The 14,757-nt window shown below is 41.9% G+C and overlaps 1 protein-coding gene across 2 annotated transcripts in view; it reads right to left on the bottom strand.

Moving 5' to 3' along the window:
• Positions 1 to 8,691, bottom strand: part of ST6GALNAC5 (ST6 N-acetylgalactosaminide alpha-2,6-sialyltransferase 5) — a 177,696-nt gene extending 169,005 nt beyond the window's left edge. Inside the window, exons 1-2 of one of the 2 annotated variants that reach the window (XM_040470688.1) lie at positions 8,561 to 8,691; positions 7,494 to 7,718 (exon numbers count right to left, since the gene is read on the bottom strand). In XM_040470688.1, coding sequence (XP_040326622.1) covers positions 7,494 to 7,718; positions 8,561 to 8,575 — 240 coding nt within the window. In that variant the 5' untranslated portion in view covers positions 8,576 to 8,691. Of the gene's footprint in view, positions 1 to 7,400; positions 7,719 to 8,560 lie in introns of both variants that reach the window. The other variant, XM_040470690.1, reaches the window with a different exon arrangement.
• Positions 8,692 to 14,757: the final 6,066 nt, after the last annotated feature.

Below are 14,757 nucleotides of genomic sequence, written 5' to 3'. Positions count from 1 at the left end.
CTGCCAGAGTGTTCTCAGACTCTGTGACATTCCCAGGAATACTACACAGACACCTTCTTAGCCATTTAAAGAGAATATAAGAAAAAAAAAAAGCTTCGTTTTCATACTGAAGTATAACAACTATCAAGGTTAATTTTCCCTACTATGGGTAAAATGGTTTCTTATCTGCCTTATGTAATTCTACCTCAGAGTAAGTATTACATCTCAGAACTTAGGAGGAGTTAATGGTTACTTGCAGAATGGCAGTGCTTCAAACACTTGGTTAACTGAGTCTCCTGATGATGCTTTCTTCCCCTGTGGAGAAGGTAATTCAGTTAAATGAGTGGTCTGGTCATGACATTTTCTGCGAATAATAAGGCGCTCTTTTTGGCTTGGTTTACTTTTTAAAGGCAAACCCACTCAGATCTGCCAATTGTTCCAATTACATGGGTGCCACGCATTTTATGAAGCCTTTAGAGAACCCATCGCTAAGCCAGTGGTTGGTGGAAGCTCTTTTGAACTATCCAGAGGCATATTCTCATATTCATTTCAGAATAATAAGATGTTTAAATATTTATTTCTTTCCAATAACTGGGTAGGCCCAGGCTCTTCTTTTTAATAAATTCTGTTCAAATAATGTTGAGTCACTGCTTAGAATATATTGGCACTGAATCTTCCTTGTGGTAATGACATTCATGTCAGAGACCCACGTTGTAGCCCCAGCTCTGCCACTCACCGGTGACTGTGGGCAAATCACACGAGCACTTGTGAATTCCTTCTGGTAATTTTCAAGTTTCCTTCCAGCTCAAAATTCAAAGAGATCTGATTAGCTCAAGTACATAGAAATGCAGTAGTTACAGAACTACAAATGGTGGCAGGAGAGATTCGTATTTACGACATGTAATATTCCTTTTCAGTAATGCCACATGGTTAGAAAATTTTCAGATGGGCTTATTTTAGAAGTAATTTAAAATCTTTATATAGATATACTCATTTATTCAACAAATACTTACTAAAGACCTTTTATATACCAGACATTATATTAAAGGCTGAGACTACAATGATAAAAAAGAGAAAAAAAAGCCCCAGACTTTCTGATCGTAGAGCAGGGAAGGCAGACAATTTTAGACAAGAAATAACAATAAGCTGGAATAAGTATTATCATGGGATCCTGACTGTGAAGACAAAACACACAGCTCAGATTTCACCTGGGCTACAAGTCAGGGAAGGCTTCCCTGTGGACATGCTGTCTAAACTAAAAGAATATGCATGCCTATGACTTTTATTTGGGAAACCCTAATTGAACAGAGCATGCAATAAAAATATTTATTTGCCCTAAGCCTAGACTAAGAGTTTAGGACGAAAAGAGCTCATGAAGAAGAATCTGAGTACATCTCATAAGTATCCCCACCCTCAAGTTTTTAATCAGTCATTTAATCATAAATTTACTCCCATGGGAATTCTTTCCTTGAGTCAGGTTTACAAAGTATGACTAATATTATTATTTAAGAAATAATCATTCATTGTCTTTCTATAGTTACAATCATTCACTGCAGCTCGAAGAGTATATAGTAGATATACAAGAGGTTTTAATGATTTGTTGATTAATGATGAGTTTTAATTTCTCATAGTCTTTTCTCATCTTCAATATTCCTTCATCTCGGCATTCGTAGGACAAGAATTCGATTGCACTGCCACTTGACCCTGGGGGTTTTGGAAAATCCCCTGTGTAGTAGATGTCATGTTTCCAGGACAGATCCAATGGCAAATGTTCTGTCTTGTGGCCAACACAAATTTCTCATACCATGAGTTATGAGATTTGGTTTGGAAACATGGTCACCATATATGACAGAGACCATTGAACAGGGTAACAAAGTTAGATCTCTTCAAGAATCCAGGCGGCCCTATGCCATGCCAAAGGAAAATCATAAACAGACTGAACATTTTCAATTTAAAATCTATCCACTCTGAAGTTGCTTTGATATCCAAATTGTTTACTAAGTATTCATTGCATGTCATATATTATACATAGAGAAAGAGACAGCACACACACATATATTAAAACAGAGCTAAAAAATGAAATTATAGTTTGAAAGTTTTATAACTGCTAAACTAAGAATAGTATTTAAATTATTTTATAGATGAGAAAGATCACAGAAATTGCCTCCTTTTTAGTGTCAATGCCTTGATTTATTGTTTCCTGGTTTCATATTGTTATTCAGCACTTGCTTTATTATTTAATTTTTCTTGCTTCTTTGTCTTTTCTCTCCAATTAGATCAAAGATTCTTTGATGGTAGGCACCGTGTTCTTCCTCCAGAATACCCAATTTTGCAACTATTAGACCTTCAATGAATATTTACTTAGGGCTATGAATTGTTCAAAAACCCAGAAACAAATTAGCTACAGAACTACATATGGTGATTAAAAACATTTCAAATGATGGTTCTCAAACTTTAATGTGCTTAAGAGTTGAAAAGGAAGACTGTTAAAATGTGAACTCCCAAATCTCATTTCCAAAGACTCTTATGTTATAAATCATTTCTTCATCTTTCTTCCCATAATTATTATTATTAGTAGTAGTAGTAGCAGTAGTAGCAGTGGTAAACCAAAGTAGGAAAGATGAGATACACGTATTGGGTCCTTGGGACTCCACTGATGTTTCTTATAGAGGAAGGACTTTACAAATGGTGAGGTAGCTTTGTCCCTCTCCACAACCCCCTTTCCCCAAACACTCTGCTTTCTTCCTTCCTTTAATAAATACTTGTGTGTTCATTAAGTGTCAAGTATTATTCTAGGGCCTGGGGTTAAACTGGTCAACAAGATGTACAAATACTTTGCTATCTATCACAGCACTTAGATTCTACTTGGGGGGGGGGGGGAAGACAAACAATAGACAAGGAGACTTTAAGATTCTTTCAGACCTTGTTAACTAATATAAGGAAAATAAAAGAGGCTAATATGATAGAGAAGACTATTAAGGATTGAGCTATTTAAACAGTATGGTCTACAAGAAGACATGTGATCTGAAGACTGAACGACCAGAAAGAGCCACCTATGTAAAAGACCTTGGGCAAGAGCTGTCCAGGGAGAGGGGACAGCAAGTGCAAAGGTCATCGGGCAAAATGAGGATTCAAGGATCAGCAAGGAGACCACAATGGCCAGAAATGGAGAGGGAACCAGCTCAGACTCATTTACCAGGTGTGGTCTGGGCTTTGGTGTGGGAGTATCTTGGCATTACTCCTTGGGAAGCTGGAGAAATACTTCTGGCTCTCAGAATTAAGGAAGATTATATATTTCAATAAGTGTTATATGAACACTTCTCCCATTAAAGGCAACCACATTACTGCAACTCCTCACCCATGAAAAACAGTTCATTTCATAATTCTTTTTGGTTGACAATTTGTGATAACAGGGTTTCATCACCATTGGCGGATTATATTTTGTAGTACTTGAGCACTAAAATTTAGGTCACTTTGAATTTAAGATCCAAATTATGTATCGTTGATTGGATGCCTCAAATATTGTAAAACGGAATCTCATAAATGGGACAACCTTGTATTTGAGAATTTATATGCTTTTTAAAGGAAGAATGCTTATGCCACAATCCTAAAGTAAGTTATATGGCATGTGCCTTTTTTTCTGGTTTTGAATTATTTTTCAACTCTTGCATTGACCTGTCCTATCACTCCAACTGGACATCCGTGAATTAAAAGCAAACATCTGCTACCTCCAAGCAGTTTCGTTTTGTCTGAATAACTGAGTGCTTAAGGAAGGAAAGAACCAAGGACAAGCATGTTATTAGTATGTGTAAAATCCATTCCTGGGAGCTCCTACTGAAGCAAGGAGATAGCAGCTCAGCTTCAGACCCCATTGATCACTGCTCTTTCATAAGCCATCTTAGAAAAGGGCAGCCCAGGTGACAAGTGGGCCTTCTGTGATAAGGGCTCCTGTCCATTGGAAATGGGAATCAGCTCATAGTTTCATTTCACAGGGTCCACCAGATGGCAAATGACTTTATCTACCCGGACCAGATCCGGGCTGGAAACAGAATGCATTCCATGCCCCCCTTCCACTCTGCTGGAAAAATTGGAGTTTTTCTGCGAAGGTTGCTTGATTTAGTGTGTGTGTATGTGTGTGTGTGTGTGTGTGTGTGTGTGTGTGTGTGTGTGTATCTGTGTGTGTCTATGTGCACAAATGCACACTTAAGCGTGATTATAGTTCTAAATACAAGTTTCCAAGTGCATGAAAATTGTCTTCTTTGCTTGTGTCTGGCTGATCTGGTTAGAAATCAGTAGCTTCCAAAAATGGGGACCAGCATAGTAATGGCAGGATACAGATACAGTAGCTGCAGTGACAGACATGTAACAAGATTGAAATGAGTTGGTGAAACATTTGTGGGAAAAGGTCTGGGGAAAAGGGTTGGAAATGAAGAGAAAGAATCTATCTAACAGAAAATGAAATGTCTTCATTATCACAAGAAACTCCAAGTAGCCTTCACTTAGTCACACTGGAATTACAATTTCAGCTCACATCGTTTGCGAACGAGGAAGTAGAGAATATGACCATGGAAAGTGATATTTTAAGCTTCAACACACATTGCTCATCACTGGCTTGACTTGCAGCATGTCTTTCAACAAAAGCACATAGTGATTTAATCTCAACAGTAATTTAGTCTGCAGCCGTATGAGACAAGACTATCATTGCAGACAGGCTGTGATTTGTGAAATTCAGGTGCTGGGGATTAGGACCACCTGTTGAATTTAATCTTAGAGTTATAATGTTAATACCATCATGTAACTGAACATAAACACTACATATTTATCAGACTTTGGGACCTCCAGCCATGGAGATGTGAACATTTTCCTAAATGGTATCTGTAACTCTCTCCAGATTCTGTAAATCAACAGCAAATAAAAAGTCTGTTGGAATTCTGATTCAATATGCAGTAGCATATGCCTTGGTGGTCATTACATTCGGCACATCCTATAATTTTTCTAAGGCCTGATATGAGCGTGGAAAAACAAAAACAGCCATCAGGGTATCATCTAGCAACATAGTAAGAATAGAAAATCTTTCATTCTTTGTAAATCAGAAAAAAAAATCTTAGCAATATTCTAACAAATTTCTACCTCTGCCTAAGCAAGACTATAGGAAGATCCCAAGTAAACCTAAGGAAACAGCAACTTTTGGAGAGGACATATACACGTTACACATATACCTCCCTATAGCCATCAGAAATGAAACTTCACCCAATTTCCAGTCAGTTAGATAGTAACAGTAAAGTGATTACATTTTGAGTAGAAGTTTATATTTAGTTCAGTGGGACAATTGGGATAATGCCTGGAGAGAAGGCATAGATTTTAAGATTTGCATTTGTTCTTTTGCTTGGGGTAGGGTAAATGCTGTTGATCCTTTGAGTATGGAATTTGGTGACACGTTGGTTTTCTAGGAAAGAATGCCGTTGGTATTAATTATATGCAGAGACCTTCCTGGTCACATTTATAATTCTCTGCTAAGAATTCCAAGGACTTTCACACACATTTATCATCCATATAACAACTTTACAATTTATAAAACCCTTTATTGCAGATTATGTCAAATTCCCATATGGGAGTTTCAACATTCCTTCCCAAAAAGGGCTGGTTTTCATTGTAATGAAATAAGGCTCTGAAACATTGAAAATGGAATCCAATATATTTGTGCAAATAGACACTGTTTTGAAAACAAATATGAGGGAATCATATTTTGCCTTATGCTATCAATGTTCTTAGCTGGTGTCTGTCCAGCAGGAGAACACAGAAAGGAAAGTATTAGGAATACCTTCCCAAAGGCAGATCAAAGCTTTCAGCAAATTTACCTTTTCACACCCCATTAATCAAAGCTTCGCAAGAGCTATCTAGCCATTTTCACTAAACAACAGCCATGAAAATCCACTAAGTTCAATAAATTCATCATATACCAGTTACACATAAACACCACATCCATCCAGTCAGAAGCAGATGTCTAAACTTTTCTAGAACTCTAGCCCTTATGGGTTGCTTTTGCACATACAGATATAAAGGGTGTAATCAATCAACATCTCCAAGAGAAAACTGAAGCTGTTATTATAAAACTAATGACCCTCTCTACTTTTGATTTTAGGATTCTACCCCCAGCTCCTCCCCCCACCTCCAAATCACTTCCTAATGAAATCCCTTCCTCTTTTCTGCTTCCCCAAATTTTCCCCAGTACACATTCCACCTTTTCAGAGAGAATTTCCTTAAACCTTCCAGAACAGTGACCTTTCTCATCTCCGCACCCTTACAGTACTGTTTTATATCTAGCATTTCTTATACATAATACCTATCAGTCTACCTATCTAACCGTCCATCCATGTTTCATGGTATGTTTGTTTGTTTGTTTGTTTTTTCCACAAGTATCCAAAGATCCCCAACCCTGGGTCCTTTTGACCCTCCAAAATCCTTTTGGCTGTATGCATTGCACAAATGAGTGGAAATATTTTGACTGCCACTTAAAAAAAAGTTTGACTTTTTCATGCATGGTAAGGCCAATCTTTGTTTTTCAAGCAAAAGGACCGCCTGTTAAATATTAGTTTGGCTCATAACCATAAAATCTAGTAATACAAAAAGCAGAAGAGCTGCGTGGTTTCAAGAAACTCTCTAACCTTTATAGAGCAGATACAGAGTGGAACTGTGTTTTAGTAAAAACATATTAGGAGCTTCAAATAATGGGGAATATATTTAAACTGTATTAAAATATCTTTTCAGAATCAGGATACCTGATTAGAATTCTCCCAGAGGCTTCTCACGCTGAAACCAGAGATTTATTATTTGGGGGAAAGGAGGCTCAATTTTTAAAAATCCATCTTATTAATTATTAGCCAAGCCATGCAAAGGCTTCCCGGAAGGCAGAGAAAAACAGGCCCTCAACGATGAGTTTCAAGCCAATGGAAGCGGAGTTTGTGCCTCCAGCCTTCCGCGCCTGCCTTGGGACCGCTCCCCAAGGCTGTGGCAATTCTTCCCAGAGCAATCCGAAGCCGAGATCAGAGGGGAATCTTCGAGCAGGAGCCGCCGCGGCCGAGGACTGGCAGTCACTCACCCACCAGTTCCCAGCGGGGCAACGCTCAGGCAGTTACTCGCGCCATCGCCGGCTCTCCTCCCAGCAAGGGCGCGACTGGGCTGCCAAACCCGACGCTTCAGGAACCCAGCACCCACCCCCGCAGCTGCAATTTTGGGGCTCAGTGGGTTTCACCTCCGGGGTCGGTTCCTGTTACGATACTGGGCTTTAGGTCCGCTCATCTCACCCCTATTCCCTGGAAAACTTTACCTCCGTCTCCAAACAGGAATTCATTCCGAGAAAGAACTCTCCCACCCCACCCCGGCGGCTCCGCTCCCCCTTCCAGCCTCCTCAAGGCACCTACTCACGGCGCCTCCCAGCCCCGGGAAAGGGGGCAGGCTCAGGTGTGCGGGATCCCCAGGCTGGGTGGTGCGCGCGCCGGTGAGCGAGCTGTCACCTTGTGGTCCGCCACGCCGAGGTATCCGTCCAACGGCCGCGGTGCAGCGGGGATCCGGGGTCTCGAGGGGGGGCTGCTCTCCGCCGACGGCTGCGCGCTGCCGGTCGCCCCTACCTGCTGCTGCTGCTGCGGGGGCCGCTCCTTCTGGCCGCCGAGGCTGCTGTACACGAGCAACAAGCTGGTGCACATGGTGGTGAGCGCTAAACACACAGCCAGACCATGGCGCTGCGGGCGGGCGGGAGAGAGCAGAGGGGAGCTGCTGAGAGCCGAACCCGGAGGAGCGCGCCGGCGGTGACACGCGCGAGGCGGTCAGACGCTCGATGGTGTGGGGGGGGGGGGGGGACGGCGGGGGTCCGGGGCTGGAAGGAGGTGGCCGGGGTCCCAGCCCCCCGCGCGCCGCGGGGGCAGGAGAGGCACCGTCCTCTCGCGCACGGCAGGGGATGCTCCCGAGCGTGGCTGCTCTCGGCGGACGCCACCACCCAGATCTCTCGGCAGAGGGCAGGTGGTGCGCGGCGCCCAGCTTACGCGAGGGAAAGCGCGCCGGCCGCGAGGGCAGAGGTGGGCTCGCACTTTGAGGAGGGGCCCCCTCCCCCAGCTCCGCTGCTGGAACCTCTAGCCCTTGCACCCTCTCCTTCTTGGACCCGCGGGGCTCTACCTCGGCGATTCTTGCAAGTTTGAAATCCGACAAGAAAACCAAGAAAGTCTGCAAATGTTTCCCCCCTCCCCGCCCCTCTTAGTTTTTGCCAGGCTGTTGCTTTTGGGTATCCTCCACCCCTGAACCATGCGCCCACCCCTCCACCGCTTCTCCAGCTCTCCGTGGGGCCCCAGACCTCTCTCCCGAGATCCAGGAGCCAAGGCAACCCGAGTTCCCATCCCGGCTCTGGGATTCCGAGCCAGGCAGAACCAGGGAACCGGAAGGGGGCACTGAGCAGGTGGAAAGTTGTCCCTTTGTAACAGGCGACCTCGCGGCGCAGGGGTAGGCGCCCTGGAGCTCTCCCGCGCGCCCCGGGGACGCTGCGTCCCGGGGTCCCCGCCTCTGCTCAGAGGAGTTGCAACAAATGACTCACCATCAGGGTCTTCATTTTGGGCACCTCTTTTGTGAGGAATCCTCAGGCACACGCGTCCGGAGCCACTTTTTCTTGGAGGGTTTCCATGGTGGGTGATGGGGGGGGGGGGGGGCGGGCGGCTCTGATTTTCGCCCGGCTGCCAGCCGCGGCTGAGTGGGTAGGAGAGCCGCGGGACCCAGGAAGAGCGGCTGTTGCAGAGATTAGAGACAGAATTAAAACTGAACCGGACCCTCGTAGTCTCTCAGTGATCTACACAACTGCCGCCTGCCGCCGCCTGCTGGGTCCTAAAGACCTCTGCATCTCCCCCTTTCCCGCCCCCAAATAATAATCTTTTCAGCCGAGTGGAATTTCTGGGGCGAGAGAGTTAACCGTGCCAATGTACCCACCTATTGGTCCGAGGGCTTATTTATCTTTTATGAAGTCATCAAGTAAAAACGAAGGAGAACCCCATTGGATTCTGAACATGATAGCCATTTGAAAATTTGCAAACTAAATTGTTTTGTAATTTTGATAAGAAGTCAACTGTGCAAATGTCAGTGGCCCTATTTATAGCTTTTGCATTTGTGTTCCTAGCATGGGGAAATCTGTCAGGAAATAATTTTTCCAAAAAATTATTTATTATTTCAGTTGCCCAGTTGTAGGCTTTCTGATATCTCCTTTAGTTTTACTTTTTAAATCCAATTATTCTCATGCATCCTTTATATTTAAATTTTCATCTAAATTATTTAACTCATTACTTGTTTTGAAAATTAAAATTTATATTTTTATCAGAACTTTGAGGTTTCTGGTGTTCGTCTAAATGATTTTTAAGTGTTAGAAACAGTCGGCACATCACAGTCACATGATTAACTGGACCTGTAGATTCTTCCTAATTTTAAGGAAAGCTTTTCAGCTGCTAGAGATAAAACTGCTTACTGCTTATTTTTTGACTCCTAAGGACTTTGGTGCTCTCCTTGTAATGGTCTACTGCCCTGACAGTACATAATTTCACATTTAGAATTTCAATCAAAAATTTCTAAAAGTTACCGTTGTATGTTAGGAAATTCATGTCAACAGCTTGTTGTAAGGCCACTCTCCCTCCTGCATTGAGTTACAAGTGGCATTTGTTAAATGTCTAATTTAATTAAAACATATTTCCTGTGAAATTAATCAGTGAGAATAGTTGTCTTAATGTATTACTTAACACCTCACCTGTAGCAGTGTAATGTTAAAGATTACATTGAGATGGAAATGATCAGCAGGCCAACTGAACCATAGGCACAATAAGAGCTTTCTCAAGGCCAAAAAAGGCATTACAATCATTTTTTAATCTTCAGTAATCCATTGCTCCACTGATGATACAACAGGAGCTATTTTTAACCTACGAGGCATCCTTCCACACTTAGTATTAAGGAAGTTAAAATTATTGGTACAACAGTGACTATCAATGCAATGTGTTTAGGGGGAAGCAAGACACACGCAGGATTTAGCCTTTTAAGGAAAAGCAAAAAATTCAAAACACGGTCCAACATTGCCAGCCTTGAAGCTGTTTATTCAATTTGTGCTTTAGGCATGAATAGTACCAGTTGTTAGGGCAGGAAAAGCGGCAGCCAGAGGAGAATCTTATCAGGTCTTAGCAATTCTTTATTGTATGGGTGCACTTGACACTCAAATTAGGGAAACAAAGGACCAACTTGATGAATCATCACAAACAGATTATCTGTGTTTCTCCAGGGCTCCTTCTGAGATGCTGCTACACTAAGCTCCTGCATTTTTCAGGATCATTCCCCTCCCATCTAGCAAGTTGCCCAGTGACCGATAAAATACGTCTAATATATTTTGCTATGCCAAACAGAGCCATCATATTTATGATTTAAGCTCATGGCAGCACGTTGGACATCTGTTACACGGTATGTCTGACCACATTCATTAGGCTTATGTTTTTTTTTTTTTCCTCCTGGGATGGCAGTTAGCTAGTTGCTAAATCCACTTATGAGATGGCCAGAGTAAATTTAATAATGTAATTCTGAACTTGATTTAAATAATTTCAAGGTCTCTGGCTTTCAAATACTTGATTAGATTGATGTGATGGTTTTAGGCAGTCTTGCCTGAGAGTAAAATGGACAAGGTGGGGTGGGGGATGGGCAGATGAAACAAGTAACAGAAGTTAAAATCCTTGTGCTGTTCAATTCAGTGATCATTTAATTATCACCTGCTATGTGGTGGTTCTATATTAGGGAATGCAGGGATGAATAAGACACAGATCCCCTCTCCTCTAGGAGCTCACAACCGTGTGTGTGCGCGCGCGCGCGCGCGCGCGCGCATGCATATAAAGTGTGCGACAAGTCTGCAAGTTGGCAATAAAAGGCAGCACTAGAGATTCAACATATATTTATCTAGTACCTACCATGTTCAGCACCTACTCTGGTGAACACCTACTATGTGCCAGACATTGGTGTTACCTGGACGAACAGATCACATGCTGCCCCAAGGAACTCAGTCTACTCCCACATAAATGCTATGAACCTTTATGTTACAAAGAACTTCTTAGGAAACAAATACTTGATTTGTTTTTCAACCTCCAAGTGCTTGCTTGTTTAAGATCTAAGGGGTTTGATATTTTCAAGGTACCCACCGGTGAAGTTTGTGTAGCTTCATGCACACTTCTCAGTTAATCATTTGAATATCCAGAAAAAGAAGAAAATAGGCAGTGCTTGCAGACACTTGCTTGACCTGGAGACAAGAATACAAGCCATAAAGCTATTTTAGTTCATCTAACTTGTCCAGTTCAATACAAAGTGAGTCAGGGAATCACAATTTGCTTCTCAGAATCCAGGTAACTAAGATAGATTTCTCACCACTTAAAATTTTGCCACATTTTGCCTCTGGTGCCATCACATCCAATCAAATAGATTCCTACTTTTGAAGAAAAAAAAGAAAGAAAGAAAGAAAAAAAGAAAGAAAGAAAGAAAGGAAAGGAAAGGAAAGGGCAAGAAATTGAGTGTTCCGCAATGTAGGTTATGTGATAAACTGAAGGTGAGAATTTACAAGACATGTCATGGGGTGAGGAGGAGGAGGTGAAATCTGAAACTCAGAGGGGGCACCAGCCTGTAGGGCTTGGCCACAAAGGCGCCATGAAGCTACTGAAGGAGGAAGAAACTTACTGGAAACTCCTGCACCCTGCCCATGATTCCTAAGTGACCTCACAATTCAGAAACAAGTGTTTCAAACATTTCAAAGACAGATGAAAAGCAGAAAATTACATAATGTAAATAGCATTTGAGATACAACTTGCTTTCTACTTGATCTTAGAGAAGGAGAGAAAAGTTTCATTAAACGCTACAAAAGCAAAAAGCTCACAAATGGCAGAAAGTCCTAGAACAAATTTGAAATTTGTCCATCTGTGTTCTGCAGTTTGCTTAACTCCCTTTAATTCACAGGTTGTGCCTAGTGGGCTAGTTAGAGAACAAGTCCTTGGAGTCAAATGTCCAGGACCCAGATTCGGACTTTACCACTTACCAGCTCTGTGACCTTGGGTAAGTTACTTAGTTTCTTCATCTAAAATGCCAATCATGAGAGCACCTACCTCAAAGTACTGTTAAATGAGATACTACAAGTGTCAAGAAGCATACTAACAGACTCTTAACTACTGTTAGTCATATTTTATGATCATGATTAATAAACTGGGTTTGAAGGCAAAAGACCAGAGATTGGCCTATGTGACCAAGAGCTACATGACCTTGAACAAGAGACTTAATAAGCGGGGGTGCCTGGGTGGCTCAGTCTGTTACACGTCCGACTCTTGATTTTGGTTCAGGTCATGAACACACAGTTCATGGGATCAAGCCTCACATTGGGCTCAGTGCTGACAGTGTGGAGGCTGCTTGGGATACTCTCTCCCTCCCTCTCTATCTCTCCTTCACTCACATAGTCTCTCTCTCTCAAAATAAATAAATATTCAAAACAATATTAAGCAGACTTATAACTTATCTGTAAAATGGATATAACAGAGCCTATCCCACAAATGCTTAGAAGGCTTGTTAAGATATTATATATGTAACTGCTTTGTGAACTGTATAACTCTGTGTAAGTTAATAGTCATCTATCAAATACCAATGGAGCATCTACTATGTGGCAGACCCTGTTCTAGGCCCTGGAATTATGACCAAAGCATGCAAGAACTCTGCCCTAGGAGACTATATTCAAGCTAGGGCAATAAACCAATGAAATAGAATGTCAGGCACTAGGGGAAAAAAAGCAGGGCAAAGCAGTTAGAAATTGGGGTGGAATGTGCTGTTTTAGTTAGGATACTAACATCTGAGCAGAGATTTGAATAAAATGAGGGAAGGATCCATGAGGTATCTAGAGGAAGAACAGTCTAGGCAGAGGGAACAGCATGTGCAAAGTCCATGAGGGAAGAGCTTGACTGGCATGTTGAGATAGCAAGGAGGTTGGTGTGGCTGGAGAAGGGAGCAAGAGAGAGAGTGGTAGGGGAGGAGGGCAGAGAGGAAGTGGAGGGGCAGATCATCTAGGGCCTCCTAGGCCATGAAAAGGACAGTGCGAAGGAAACCCACTGAAGGGCTTAAAGCGGAGGAAAGCCATGGATCCTTAATGTTTTGGAAAGGTCATCTGGCTGCTATGCTGAGAATAGCTTTGGGGGAGCAAGAGTGGAAGCAGTGTGATCCCTTCGGAAGTTATTGTAGTAGTCTAGGTGGAAAGAGTGATCGGTTTCAGGATTTGCTGGCTATTGGGTATGCAATAGGAGCAAAGGAAAGGAGGCAGACCAATGCAAGGCAGCTGGGAGAATGCAACTGCTCTCTCCAAGATGGGAAACACTGCAAGAAAAACAGTTCTGGGTGGCTGAGAATGGAGAATTTGGATTTAGATGTACTCATATGAGATGTCACAGGCAGTGGGAGTTCAGCCATGATGCTGGGCTCAGAGATGTGATCTCGGCATCACAGCTCATGAAAGAATGAAGTCACCTAGGAATGAGCCAGGACACAGAAGAATAAAGGTCACAGGCCTGAGCCCCAGAGCTCCAAATTTCAGGCAGCAAGAATAGGAGGCATCATTACAGCAATAATACTGAAAAACAATAAATGACTATCTGAACTTGATTTGATTTAGATGGCTGATTATTTTCATTTCGAATGGATTTTCCATTCCAACACATTTAGTCATTTATGTACTCCAAGCACTTTTCACATTCTGTGATTGTACTGAGCACATTCATTTATGTATTTATTGTTCATCCTTTCTTCTACATCATACATTTTCTAGAACTGGAACTATGCCCTATTACTGTTTATAATCTACAAGCGTGGTACATAACTGAGGGTAATGATATTAATCACTAACATTTGTTTAGCACTTAGCACGTGCAGACACAAAGCTAAGAGTATTGCATACATTAGCTTCTTCCATTCCCACAACAACTCCATGAGGTAGGTACTGTTACTGCCCCCATTTCACAAATGAGTGAACTGAGGCCCTGAGAGTCATTTGTCCGAAGTCACCCAGATATTGAGTGGTAGCATTGAGCTAAATAAATATTTGTTAAAACAAATAATATTTGTAAAAGAATGAAGGAAGAGAAAAGCTTTGTAAGAGTGCCATGACCAAGTTCTTCTAATGAACTCTAAATTGATATGATTTATAAGAATATAGTTTACACCCAATCTTGAGGTAATATAACCAAAGGCAGTTCTTTGTTTTGTGATCTGGTTTTTTTTTTTTTTTTTTTTTTTTGCTACTTTTCTTGTTTTACGATACATTTTACATACAGTTAAATACACAAAATCTGAGTGTACAGTTTGATGAGTTTTGACAAAATTGTGCACCTGCTAATCACCACCACTCTCAAGACAGAGATCATTTCCATCATTTCAGACAATACCTTCATGCTTCCTTTTCAGTCATACTAAGCCCACCCAATAAGCAAACAGGCAAACATTGTCCTGATTTTTATCACTACAGATTAACTTTCCCTATTCTAGACCTTAATATAGAGGAAGACATACAATATATATGCCATTCAGTCTGACCTCTGCCACTTAGCATAATATTTTGAGGTTTACCCATGTTGTTGAATGTCTTCACAGTCTGTTCCGTTTTATTGCTGAGTACTATTTTATGGTGTGAAAAGAGCACAATTGTTTTTATCCATTTCCTATTAATGAATGCTCGGGTAGTTTCCAGTTTGGGGCCCTTAGGAA

Source organism: Herpailurus yagouaroundi, unplaced genomic scaffold (genome assembly GCF_014898765.1).
Source record: "Herpailurus yagouaroundi ecotype Mexico unplaced genomic scaffold, PumYag 77, whole genome shotgun sequence".
Classification (NCBI taxonomy): domain Eukaryota; kingdom Metazoa; phylum Chordata; class Mammalia; order Carnivora; family Felidae; genus Herpailurus; species Herpailurus yagouaroundi.
The sequence above is the reverse complement of the archived record's forward strand: the minus strand, read 5'-3'. Positions and strand labels throughout refer to the sequence as shown.